General features: G+C 42.0%; 1 protein-coding gene across 2 annotated transcripts in view; it reads left to right on the top strand.

Annotated features, from left to right (window-relative positions):
- Positions 1-14,133, top strand: part of FGD5 (FYVE, RhoGEF and PH domain containing 5) — a 153,042-nt gene that overhangs the window by 91,243 nt on the left and 47,666 nt on the right. For both annotated transcript variants that reach the window (XM_045022692.1, XM_045022691.1), the window contains exons 6-7: positions 6,401-6,552; positions 8,615-8,771. In XM_045022692.1, the coding sequence (XP_044878627.1) occupies positions 6,401-6,552; positions 8,615-8,771 (309 nt within the window). The remainder of the gene's footprint in view (positions 1-6,400; positions 6,553-8,614; positions 8,772-14,133) is intronic.

Genomic DNA, 14,133 nt, shown 5'->3' with positions numbered 1-14,133 from the left:
ATTAATGGCTTCCCAGGAACTCAGCACTTCCAGCAATGGCATAATTTTTTGGAAATGGATGTTTCTAGCTATTACTATTATATTTCAAGATTTGGTACTAATCATTGTAAGGCTGGCTATCTGGGCAATTGGAATTCAATAATTTCTCAGAGTTAATTATAATCACAAGTCTGGGCAATTAATGATTAATTAAATTTGCTGAGATTGAGTGGAAAAGAGGTGCTAGTTTTTTTCATTCCTTTATGGTATAAAATGGGCAGTTATTTGTTCTGTGGATGTTCATTTGGAATGGGTGGCAACTCTGTAACATTCTAATTAGTTACTTAAGCAGATTCGGGATATGCTTGCTACAGCTGCTAAGCTTCTCTTTTCTAAACCCTGAATTAATTGCAATGACTGAGGAGCTTCAAAATGATTAGTAGATTCATTTCAATTAGGAGAGGCACCTAGAAGGGGAATTGGTTGCTACAAAGAATAGGAGAAAAGAATATGAAAGTCTTCCACCTCTGTATCTTTAGTGTCTGAAATTTAACCAGCTGGGCATGTTTAAATGAGGAAAACTTGGACCTGTAATGAGATAACAATGATGGAAGGATCAGTGGTGGATTAATGTAGATGTGGCACAGACTTGACAACTAGAACTGGACAATTTTTTAAATTTTGATGGAAAAATGCAATTAAATTCTTTATGAAAATTTTCATGAGACTTGCATCTTGCTCGGGGCCAGCCACAGAGTTGGTCAAAACATTTCAAAATTCAAAAATATAGGTGGAAATGTTCATGATTTTTGGTCCTCTTTTTTTTTACCAGCTGTAGTGACGCAGTGGTAAAAACACCTGCCCCCGTCTACACTACAGCTTCTATTGTTTGTCCGCAAGAGGAGAATTACCGATCCAAATGTTCCCAGTGTAGATACAGCTTCTGAGCACTGTTTGGTGGTTTAAATTAAATGAGTCCCATTCTGGTTCCCAGTGAACTAGCATGTTCACCATGCCTGGCACTAATTAACTGTTGCAAAAGAGAAGCCAAAGAATGATTGGACCATATTCACTCTTACCGATAGTCAGTTCTTCCGGGTAAGATGGAGGATTACATTAGGCCATAGGACTGGAAAGGACCTCCTGGATCATTGAATTCAGTCCCCCGCTATCAGAGGCAACCCCATCATATAATTCTGTTCATAAGCTTATCAAGCTGCATCTTAAAATTAGTTAAGTTGTTTGCTCCCACTGCGCCTATTGGGAGACTGTTCCAGAACCTCACTCCTCAGAGGGTTAGAAACCTTCAACTAATCTCCAGCCTAAATTTATTCATGGCCACTTTATACCCATTTCTTCTTGTGCCAGTGTTGTCCTTTTGCTCAGAATAGCTTTTTTCCCCAGCTCTGTCTCTGTCCATGCTGTGCCTGTTCTGCAGATAGAGAGAGCAGTTCAGATCCCGGTACTGTTAACCTAGCAACTTTCACCAGCACTAAAATCACACCTACATAGCCCTCAGCTGGGGTAAATCCAGATAGCACACTGAAGTCAATGGAGCTACCGTGATTTACATGAGCTGAAGGGCTGGCCATCACAGTTATTGGAGATGGGGCCAAGGTAAAATTTGGATCCACATTGGAACAGCCTCAGAATTTGTGGGTGTTTGTACCTGGAGGTTACGAGGTTTCATGGAGGTTTGTACTTCCACTGGAAAGGGAATGGAAAAAAAAAAGATAATTTTTCAATCCCTAAAAGTTTGACATGTTGGGAGGCTACTAGATCATGTCTACTAGATCTAGTGGGAAAAGATTCTTAGCATCTCCAAACTGATTTACTCATCCTTGTTCAGGGCTGGATGGAAGAAGCAGTGCATCGTTGAATGAGATATATGACCGTAGTGGTTTCTTTTTATTGAGCCCTTGCTTCCTTTCTCAGCACATTCAACCACACTACATACGGTGCGGCAGGAGGCCAGGAAATTGTCTCTGAGTGGAAAAAACTTGCTGCCATTTCTATTAAATCACCCAGCAGAATCACCTTCCCATGGAGTGTTAAAACAGCTGCATTTTTTTTCGTCTGATGAATGAGCTTATTTGGGCAGACAGTGTATGTTTTTAATATATCATTTTTTTAAAAAGGGGAATGTTGTTTTTAATAATAACTTGCGGTTTGCACAGTAGCGTATGAAGAAATACATTCACAGCATGGGTTCACCCGGACCATTAGGATACCTGACTCTGTCTGTCTCAAGCCAGATTGTTCAGACTAAAGCAGAATTCAGCCTGTTTGAACCTACTGGAATAGTGACTCCTGATACTCTTTGGTCTTTTGGCTAAAGCCCTGCATTAGGAGACCGCAGACTTGGGTTCTATTCTGAGCTCTACCATGACTTGTGTAATACACTTCTCGATATTAACTGATAGGGCTTTAATTCTATCAATGGGGTTGTGCTTACTTGATCCTTGGTCTCCTCATGTGCAGTGTCAACAGAACCGTCACTGGAATACTTCATGATTTAAAAGGTTCCTCCTGCTTATTCTATATGTCACTGTCAGGATAGAGTGGAGCAGAGTCTTCATATCAGGTACAAACATCCACCCTGAGCTAGATTTAGCAGCTAAATCCCAGTTTAAGTATATTTTTAAGAGCAAATTTGAAAACAAATAGTTCCCTGGGCACAGATATCCACATCACAAAAAAACACCAACCCCCTTTGGCTCTGATTGGCAACTGCATTCAGCAGAGAAACTAAGTGGACCATGGAGGCTGAGCTCCCCTCTTGTCTCTAGAGGTGGTTGCTATGGTCAGATGAGAGGCACATTCATGAGGCAGTGTGGGGGGAAGCTAGCTCTGCTGATACCTATTCTGTAGACACTGAGTTTCAGTGACTGGGGCAACCGATCTGGTGTCTCATGATTCTAAGCTTCCCTTGGATCTCTCACATTGCAGTATTTCCTTGTGTGTTATATGCATGTTAAAATATGTGAAATAGACCCCAACCCCACCTGGTAGGTGACAGCACATCATCAAGGCCTACATAGACACATACACACAGAGAGTAAAATATTTCTACAGATGAAAACAATGCTGGAATGGGAGCAGGAGAGAAGGTGTAGATCATGAGCATCGTAATAAAAGAAACAGGCTATCCTGTGGTCAATTACATCTTTTTCCAGGATCTGCTTATCTGACTGACCAGGTTATGTCCTTCCTGGTGCTGTCTTCAGACTCATGCAAGGATCTTTACCTTTAGCGAGAGCTAATGTAGCTCCCCCTTGCTATATGGTCTCTCAGATAAGGACAGATCATCTTTTTTATGAAACAGGAAGTTTTATAATCTCCACATCTGCCACTGCTGCTCTGTAAGTAGTCATTGGGAGCTTTCAAACCCTCCAATTAATAGGCCTCGGTTTCAAGCTTGCTTTGCAATTAATTGTGCTCCCTCTTTCTCTTTCTTTCCCTTTTTCTCTCCTCCCACCCACTTCTGCAATAAAACCCCAGACACTTCCTGGTTTATTGGGATGCAAAGGAAGGACTGGGAAAAGTTCTGTATGACTTTTTAAGTGATTCCGTATGGCTCTCCAGCACCTGCTCTAATCACGAGCTGGAATGTGCTTCCAGTTTCCCAAATGCTGATTTATTTTCGTAGACTACGTGGGATCCAGTTATTTCACCTATAAAGATCCCATTGGTGGAAAACAGGAAATTTGACCACAAGAGCCCTACTTGGTCCAGACTAAGGAACACCCAGCTGCCTGGCTCAGACTCATCTCCTAACATCCGTTTCAGGGGAATAAAAAGGAGAATTTGTATCCATTAACAGTTCTGCATGATGCTCTCCAGGCATATTTATGGATTGGCTAATATCCTCTCTGTTCAGTCCAATAATGCTTTGTTGTTGTAGTGATACTGAAGAATTAGGTGCTGGAGTGTTATGTGTCACAGCAATACCTCTAGTTTTGTTCTTTAGAATTGTCTTGAGCTACGATTGCTACTCTCTAATAATCTGTGCTACTATGTAAGAGACCTGATGTCTAACCCCACTGCTGACACAACAGTAGCACTAGTTTAGGGTAAAGATTCACCCCACTCAACAAGAAACTATTAACCTTTCTACTACAGAACATGATTTTGCTGCTATGCATTCTTATAAGGACACACTAGTCCAATGGAATACCAGCATTTTAGTTCAGAAAGCTCGTAACTGGATAGATTATCAGCTCTGAAGCCATTAAAATGGCTTCTGAAGGGCGTTCCATACAGTTGACCTTGAGCAAAAGAGATAATACACTACATTTTTCCCTGATGTTCCTCATTTCCACTGAATCTAGTGGATGCATTTAATCAAATACAACCACCTTTCATTTATATAGTACTTTGCATAACAATGTCCTTCCAAAACTATATGTACACAAAATGGAATTACTTTCCCACCATGGAAAGGCAGTCACCCAGCAAAACATCCAGCTCCTCAGGAGTGGTAGAGTAGAATATTATGTTTGTGAGACTTCAGGCTGAAAAAAAATGGTGGCTTCAAAGTGATATTAAAGTAAAGAAAAATTGGGGGAAGCATTAGGGATCTTTAATGGTCCCATGAGAAAATTAGTCACTTCATTAAAGCCTTGCCCCAGATGTATCCCTTGTGTAATTACATCAGTCTATAGTTACAGTAGAATGATTTTGGACTACTATATTTTCTGTGATTTCTCATACCTTGTTTAGCAGGGCTTCAGAAAATAATGATGTTTAGGTGCTTTATCTGCAGTTTCAGCAGTTTTGGTGATTTACCTCCTATTTTTAGTCTCACATAAATTCTCTGGAAATGGACCCTCTAATATGCCCAATGCATTGCCCTGATATATGTGCAGTTAGATTTTGGGAATGCGAAAGAGATGAATAGATATCAACAAATTTCTGAATTAAAGAAGAAAGCAAAGAACATTGGGAATTCGATTTACAATACCAACAAAGAGATAAGAATTACTGTGTCCAAGACTTTTTTGAAGTTTTCCCTGGAAAACTCCCTAGTAAAGGGTTTTCTTTTATTTTCTCATCCCTCTTAAAATCCTGCTACCCATGTTACCTGTCCTGATGAGCTGCATGTAAATTGTATTCTTGTGAATGTAACGTATGGAATCCCCCACCTTTCTTGAAAAATAAGAGCTCCCAGTACAATATGTTTCTTTCACCTAATTCATTCTTTTATCTCTTTTCATGTCATGACGGTATTTCAGGAATATATGTATTTTCTATCATGACGTTTGTATTAACTAGACTAGAATATGATCAAGCACCCTGATGTCAGTGTTAATTGGGAAGAGTGGGATGCCATAATGATACTGTAGTAATAGGTACTATCATGATGCTGTAGTATTATATTTTCTTCATTTTCTAAACAGACTCTGACCTGGACATATTTTAAAGTCAATTTCTGTATGAAAGTTCTAACTGATTTTGTGCCATATTTTGCAAGAATATGTTTGTTAGCACCACTGTTTTGACCATCTTCTAATCTGCAAACCTACTGTAAAGTTCCCCTGCTGTTTCAGTTGGATGTGTGATTCTTCACTTCCAGTGCTAAACTATTGGATGATTTTGTAGTATGCTGTTAAACAGCTGTCACATACCACACTAGAATGGCTGCTTTTGACTTCTGGAGAAATTATTCCTATGTGCATATAGTATTTAAACCACATTGAAATTAAAGGTATTTTCTAAATATATTATCATTATTTATTATTATTATTTATTGAAAAGTGGGTCTCAGTTATAGTGGATAGTTAAAGTGGATTTCATATAGGAAATGATTGATACTGTAGCTTAATTTATATCTCCACCATCCTTCCATCAGTAAATTAGGAATTGGATTCAGTGTTGGCAATTCTTTCAATTTTTATGACAAGCCTTGCAATATTTGATCTTTTCCATAAACTCATGGACTCATGGGGTTATACAAGACTCGCATCTTTTTTTTTCTTTCTCTTTTTTAAAAAGGAAGTTTCTAGCTGACAAATTCTTGAAAATGTAACTCCACTGCAACCTAAAGGCTCAAAACCCAGAAAGCAAAAAGTACCCAAATTAATTTTTTTAAATAATCTGATGGGATTGGGGGGAGGCGGAGCTATCTTTTTTTTTATTATTATTTTAAATGTTTTGGGTAATCAATATGTGGACTTTAACCTGAAATTTACAGTAACCATGAAACTAATGGGTGAAAGAAAATGCATCCTATGTTCTCCTTCCTCTTTTGCCCATGATATGCTAGTATTTATTTATGATGCATCTTGAAATTCCCATAAAGTTTTCTGACTGTTTGTAAATTAATTTTGGAATTTAAAGGAAAAATAGTAATGGTTTAAGTGCCATAAAGAACCTCTGATCTGTTGCCTTAGCTGCTGTGTAACAGGTGATGTATTCACAGGATTTCCATGAAGCAGTCTTGAAAGTGCTGGGGGATGAGGATGAAAATGAGAGGGAGGAGGTGAAGCTCAAGCAGGGCTTGAGTGAGATCCCTGAAATCTACAGACTACACCAGGAGATACTGGGAGAGCTGGAGGAAAGAGTCCTCAATTGGTAAGTGACAATTTAATGGCCTCATCTCATCCTCAATCTATTCCTTTATTCCAAGAACCACTGGCAACAGGGTTAAGATTCCAACAGAAGAAAGAAAAGATGCTAAACACCTTTAACAGGGTTTGTGCATAGGTTGAGGGAGGTAAATTTACAGGGACACCGTAAGGTTGGGAGACTGCATTTTCTTGTCTATGCCATGTTTCTGTATTGTTATTTTACCTCCCAAAAATACAAACGTCTCAGTGCTCCTGCGCTACCCTACAATGATAAACCATTGTATACAGCCCCATAAATCAGTGTGTGTGCAGCCCATCTCACGTGAACTGTCATTTGCTATCTGTTTGTACATTGTCTAGCCCATTGGGGCCCCAATCTGGTTGAGTCCCTTAGCTGATTGTCACAAAGCAGTCTAATGTGTGTGAATCATGAGTCAAAAACTCAAATACCAGGAAGGGGGAACAGGCAGAGAAAAACCCTCAGAGGCATTAAGAAATATAGGATTTTTTTTTTAATTTTAGATCTCATAGAAATTGGAATAAGTTAGAACAATTCCCATGGCAACTTCCTAATATTATAGCTCCCAGTCAAAGGAAACCCACTCAGAGTTTGAACAAGCCTTTGCTGGGCTGAGTTTCAGGCTAAACACTATCTTTCAGGGCTGCTGAGGGTCTCTGCCTAAACCAAACTGTCCTAGCTGGACTAAATCTTACCAGGATAAAGCATGTCTCTGTCTTGCCTAGACAAAGGCTATCAGTGCTAGAGCAAATCTTTTATGCTGGGTAGGCCCCTGTCTGAGCCATGCTTCCAAATTAAAATGTATCAACTAGCTGGGACAAGCTTCTGACTAAGTCAGGCTAGCTTCAGTCCCAAACTGACTAAATCTATGAAATCCACGGAAGGCATCTATCTAAGCCAAACTCCCAGGCTAATCTGACTCTTTCAGAAGCTGGGGCAAGCTTTATAGCTCCTTAACCCCACCCCCACTGAACTCCAGCCAATCAGCAGTCACTTTCAGTGACAGACCACTCTATCCCAGGGCTTCCACAAAATAGATTATCCATAAATAATAGTAACAAGCCTGTATGCACAGTGCAGGCAGCACTCCTGAGCAGCTCTACAATAACAAATCAGAGTGCACAACAGAGGAAAAGTTAAGGGGATATCATATGTGGGTTTCCATCTTCCAAGGGAATTGTTGTAAACAACAGTGAGGTTGAAAACAATTCTGTAAATGGTTATGCTAAGTATGCTATTAAGAAATGTGGGTTCCCGCTCCCTTTAGCTGCTGTAGATGTTCCAGGGACCTAAAATAAATGTGCAGTGAAAATCTGAAAATGTGCACTGGCGTTAGACTTTGAATACTAAACAGGCCCTTGAATCCCCAGTACCCCTCCCCACATCTGGCAGTGCGTCCTCTGTTACTCCCAGGGCTGCTGGCCAGTCCCTCTGCTGTATTCTCAATCATCCTGAAATTAACGAGGCCGCTGTTTAAAACCACAATCTCTGTTACCCTGACGTCTCCTTGGCCACTGCTCATTAGCAGCCCTGTACCCTCCGTTACTGCCATTTTTGGCTGGCTCTCTCTCCTGTAGATAATTCACCTTCAGTAAATAATTACATTGTGTGCCCAGATGAGGAACTGTAACATGGGTAAGAAGAGGGAGCTGTGAGTGAAGGGGATCTGAGGATGGAGTTATTCTCCCACTAACACCAGCACTCGGAGCAAAGGTTCTTGTTCACCCTGGTGGATTTGGAAAGCTTGCTTGGAGAAATGTGAGCTATGTGAGCCCATTCTGCCCAGCATGTACATATATAGCTGTGGTAGGTAGGGTTACAGAAAGGGGACTGGCCCCAGACAAGGCCCATTCTTCCACAGCCCATTCCATTGCCCAGCACTTCGGTGCAGTGTTGTCCATTTCCTGACAGTTAAACCCTTGCCTTAACTGAGATCTCCTAATGGCATTAGCAGGTATGGGGCTGATGAATAGAATTTGTGTAACCAGAATGAAGTGGGGCATTTTTTGTTACTTATTGGCTTGTTCTTCTCTTTCTGTGGCTTTAGGGAGGAACACCAGAAAGTGGCCGATGTTTTTCTCTCAAGAGAATCAAGGTTCAATCACCACACAGCATATATTATGCAGTTTGATAGGAATTTGGCTTTGCTAGATGAAACCTGCCTTAAATCTTCCCAGCTGGCCACTGTCATCCGGGAGTTTGAGGTAAGGCCCCTCTCACTTCTCTACTTGCATTAATTTATGGTTGCACTGCATTGCTTTCTCAAAGATATTCCTGTCTGCAACTTCACCAGCCTTCAGACAGGGTGTGGAAGAAGAATCTTAATGATCACTTGCAGAACACGCTCTGGAGAGACACATGGAGTGAAGTGTGTGTGTGTGGATTTGCATGTGTATATGTGCATGGATATGTGAATACGTTTGCTCATGTGTGTATTGGGGGAATCCATCTCAGCCCTCTTTTTCTCTCCCCTTTCATTAATTGGCATATTTAAAGCCCTTTGAAGCTGTATAAATGTTATAATATATAATTGTATAATAAGATGTACATTATCATCATCATCCCTTCTCTTCTCCGCCCCTCCATTTCTCTTCTCCTCCTCCTTCTCTTTAAAACTCTTTAAAACTCCTTCTCATTACATTTTTAAAAACCTCTTACTGCTCCTTCTGCTGCTACCCCTACTTATCTGTCTGTCCTGCTGCCCTATGAAGCCAGCATGCCTCCATAATAACCAATAGGGCGTGCCATGGCAGGGAAGCAATAATAGGAAAAAAGGCATGCAAAAAATCCACTGACAAGACCAGAGAAATGTGGGAGTCAAAACTTCTAAGCTCTCTTCCCATCCCTGCCACCAACTCACTATGTGGTCTTCCGTGAGTCAAGTAACCTCTCTGACCTTGTCCTGGTGGGCAAAAAGTGTTCTTCAATTATGTTTAGCTCAGCTGGCTTCACACACCTAACATACTGTGATGATAATCGTGGCATAAGAACTTATACAGAACAGATTGAAAAGACCGCCAAGACGCAGGCTAGTGCCTCTGAAGCCATAATGGCTGGCCACAGTTTAGACTAGCTACAACATAGCCAGCTGATGTGTTAGCCTGTGTCTTGATGGGGCTTTTCAATCAAGTTAAGCTAACCTGACTAAGTTAATACAATTGAAAAGGATGCCCTTTTTTGCCCATCAATATAAGGCCTCTCTCTCGCTCTCATTTCCGCCATCTGTAAAAAAGGGAATAAACAACATTTAGCTGATAGGGAGGCTGTGAGGATAAATAGGCTCTGATATTTTAAAGGTTATTTAGAATATCAGTTCCATGAGGTATGGATCATGTCTTCCTCTGCAGCATGTCTGACATTTGAAAGTCAACATTTGCCAACAGATACCTTATGGTTACTGATGTAATTTCCTGTTCTAAGCAGAGGAGAGGGCTGGAATCTCACACTCCACTAGGCAGAAACTTGGCAAATGCAGGCTTTTTATTGACAACCACTGTGCTCCTTATCATGCTCAGCCAACCTACCCTGCACCTTCTTGTCTTCCTGACACAAACTGAGGGCCAAATCCTGCTTACAAAGAAGCCAGTGGGGCTGCTCCTATGAGTGAGATAAGCAGGATTTGAACAGAAGGCTCATCCAGAAAAAAGGGGTAACATTCAGACCCTTCGTATCTCATTCTTAGAAATGGGAGCACCTACGATTTATTACCCTTCTAGCTCATCAACTTGGAGCTTAGGGCCCCATGTTGATTCTGCTGCAGGCTTGGCTCCCCTTGACTTTAATGCTCGGGGTTGAGTGTGCTACACATCCAGGGGCGGCTCTAGGTATTTTGCCGCCCCAAGCACGGCAGGCAGGCTGCCTTCGGCGGCTTGCCTGCGGGAGCTCCCCGGTCCCGCGGATTCGGCGGCAGCCTGCGGGAGGTCCGCCGAAGCTGCGGGACCAGCGGACCCTCTGCAGGTAAGCCACCGAAGGAAACCTGCCTGCCGCCCTCGCGGCGACCGGCAGAGCGCCCCCTGTGGCTTGGCGTGCTGGTGCCTGGAGCCGCCCCTGCACACATCACCCAAGAGTTGGTCAGCACTTTGCAGGATTGGGCCCTTAATCCTCTTCATGTTGTCAAGGGCAGTGGTTCTCAAACTTTTATTTTCGCGGACCACTTACAAATTGCTGATGGTCTCAGTGGACCACTTAATGATCTTTCCAAATGCTGTTTGTACTGTTAGCTAACTATTGTAAAGCGCTTTGGATAAAAGCGCTATATAAAAAAAACTTAATAAACTTTTTTTGTTCTACAAATAAAAGTACACAACTCATATTTTAATATCAGTAGTCTTACATTTCTAATGCCATAGATACGCCCTCTCTCCCCCCGCCACGGCAGCCCCTGAGCTGGGGCTGGGAAGGAGGGGGGGTCTTTCCCCCGCCACCGCAGACCCTGAGCTGGGGCTGGGAAGGAGGGGGGGGGTCTTTCCCCCACCACAGCAGCCACAGAGCTGCGGCTGGTAAGGAGGGCCATCTCTCCCCGGCAGCCACAGCCCTGGAGCTGGGGAAAGTCACCTCTTTCTCTGGCTGCCACAGCCCTGCACATCCCAAATTCCCCCCACCCCTTCTTCTCAGCCCACTGCCTCCTCCAACCTACCCCCTATTCCCACCACCTCACCTTACACCTTCTCCAGGGTCCAGGCACCTAATCAGTTGAGCTACGCCTGCACGGCTCCACTAATTAGGTGGGTGGTCCGCCATTCTCTCGTGTGTGGCCACCCAGGTGCGCACCTTGGAGGGAACTATCTGCAGACCACCTGAATGGTGCTCGCGGACCACTGGTGGTCCACAGACTACAGTTTGAGAACCTCTGGTTTAGGGCATTAATCAGTTCAATTGTTTCCTTCTCAAACTGTCTTTGGAGTTTTCCAAATGATTCTGACTGTCACCTTTGCCATCCACTCAATGCCTCTGGAGGCAGAGGCAGAGCAATCATAGCGGTGCACCTTGGCCCCTGGTACACAGCAAAGGATAAGGGCTCCGGTGTTAATGCTTTTCAGCAGTGTGTTGCTTTGAAGTTCAGCTACAATCAGAGTTAATAGGATTTTGATTTGAGTCATAAATCCAAGCTCAGGAGCGTACTGTGCTTTTGCTATCCTGGGGCTTCTGTTCACTCACAACTGTGTAAAGAGAGGAGTAAATAATCATAAAATTAATTGTGCATTTAAAAAAGAAAGGAAGAAAGGTGAGGGGTTTTTTCCCCCCTGATTTTTAAGCTGGCACAGCTGTTTGTCATTTTCACCGCTTTAGGTGCTAAAGGACCAATTTTTCAAAAAACAGGATTGGGGTGGCAATTGCAAAATAGGTGCAGAAATATTTGCACCTCTGTGGTGGGTTTTAAGAGTGAAATTACATGGGAGGGAGTGGGTGATCTTATTTCTGTAGTTCTAGCCAGAACCAAGGCAGCCCAAGTTATCCCAAGCCATTAAATAGTCCTTCAATGCCAGATGATCCTTATGTATCAGAGGGGTAGCTGTGTTAGTCTGGATCTGTAAAAGCAGCAAAGAGTCCTGTGGCACCTTGTAGACTAACAGACGTATTGGAGCATGAGCTTTCATGGGTGAATACCTACTTCGTCGGATGCATGTAGATCAGGGGTAGGCAACCTATGGCATGCGTGCCAAAGGCGGCACATGAGCTGATTTTCAATGGCACTCACACTGCCTAGGTTCTGGCCACTGGTCCAGGGGGCTCTGCATTTTAATTTAATTTTAAATGAAGCTTGTTAAACGTTTAAAAAACCTTATTTACTTTACATACAACAATAGTTTAGTTATATATTAGACTTATAGAAAGAGACCTTCTAAAAACGTTCAAATGTATTACTGGCACGTGAAACCTTAAATTAGAGTGAATAAATGAAGGCTCGGCACACCACTTCTGAAAGGTTGCCGACCCCTGATGTAGATGATCCTTATGAACCTTTAGAGTTGGCCTAGATACATCAGTGAACTTGACTAGGTTTCCTTGGTTGAAAGATTGCTGGGCCATTAATGTTGATTTTCAGTAAGTCTTGGTGCACTGGGGAAGTTCCAGAAGACTGTGGAAAAAGCTAATGTTGTGCCAATTTTTAAAAAGGGTAAATGGAATAACCTGGGTAATTATGAGCCTGCCAGTCTGACATAGATCCCAGGCAAGATGATGGAGCAGCTGATATGTAACTCGGTTAATAAAGAATTAAAGGAGAGTAATGTAATGAATGCAAATTAACATGGGTTTATAGAAAATAGATCCTGTCAAAGTAACTTATCTTTTTTGATGAGATTACAAGTTTGGTGGCTAAAGGTAATAGTGTTGACGTAATAGACTTCTGTAAAGCATTTGATTCAGTAGCGCAACGTTTTGAGTAAAATAACTAGAACAATATAAAATGAGCATGGCACACATTAAGTGGATTAAAATCTGGCTAACTGATTGGTCTCAAAATGTAACTGTAAAAGGGGAATCATCATCGAGCGGGGGTGTTTCCAGTGGGATCCCTCAGAGGTCGGTTCTTGGTCTTATGCTTTTTAACATTTTTATCAATGACCTGGAAGAAAACATAAAATCCTCGCTGATAAAGTTTGCAGATGACACAAAAATTAGGAGAGTAGTAAATAATGAAGAGGACAGGTCACTGATTCAGAGGATAAACTGGGCACAAGCGAACAATGTGTGTTTTAATACAACTAAATGTAAACGTATTCAACTAAAAACAAAGAATGCAGACCATATTTACAGAATGGGGGACTCTAGCCTGGGAAGCAGAGACTCTGAGAAAGATTTGGGGGCATGGTGAGTAATTGGCGTAATATGAGCTCCCAGTGGCCAAAAGAGCCATTGCAATCCTAGGAAACATAAACAGGGAAATCTCAAGTTGGAGCACAGAGGTTATTTTACCTGTTTGGCACTGGTGCAACTGCTGCTGGAATACTCCGTCCAGGTCTGGTGCCCACAATTCAAGAAGCATGCTGATAAATTGGAGAGGGTTCAGAGAAGAGCCACACCAATGACTAAAGGATTAGAAAACATATCTTACAGTGATAGACTCAAAGAGCTCAATCTGTTTAGCTTAACAAAGAGAAGGTTAAGGGATGACTTGATTATAGTCTGTAAATATCTACATGGGGAAGAAATATTTAATAATGGGCTCTTCAATCTAACAGAAAAAGGTACAATGTGATTGAATAGCTGGAAGTAGAAGTTAGACCAATTCAGACTGGAAATAAGGTGAAAATTTTTGACAATGAGTGTAATTAGCTGTTGGAACAATTTGCCAAGGGTCGTGGAGGATTTTCCATCACGGACCATTTTAAAATCAAGATTGGATGGTTTTCCTAAAAGATCTGCTCTAGGAATTCTTTTGGGAAAGTTCTAGGGCCTGTGTTATATAGGAGCGCAGACTAGATGATCACAGTGGTCCCTTCTAGCCTTGGAATCTATGAATCTGTGACATTTATTGCTCAATTTATATACTCCCTCGGCTAAATCAGTCTGTATTTGTCCATCTCAGTCACTGTCTTGGTGTAATTATCCACTGGTAATAAT

This window comes from Mauremys mutica, chromosome 7 (genome assembly GCF_020497125.1).
Source record: "Mauremys mutica isolate MM-2020 ecotype Southern chromosome 7, ASM2049712v1, whole genome shotgun sequence".
In the NCBI taxonomy this organism is placed as follows: Eukaryota; Metazoa; Chordata; order Testudines; family Geoemydidae; genus Mauremys; species Mauremys mutica.
Note: the sequence above shows the minus strand (reverse complement) of the source record. Positions and strands in the feature narration are given on the sequence as shown.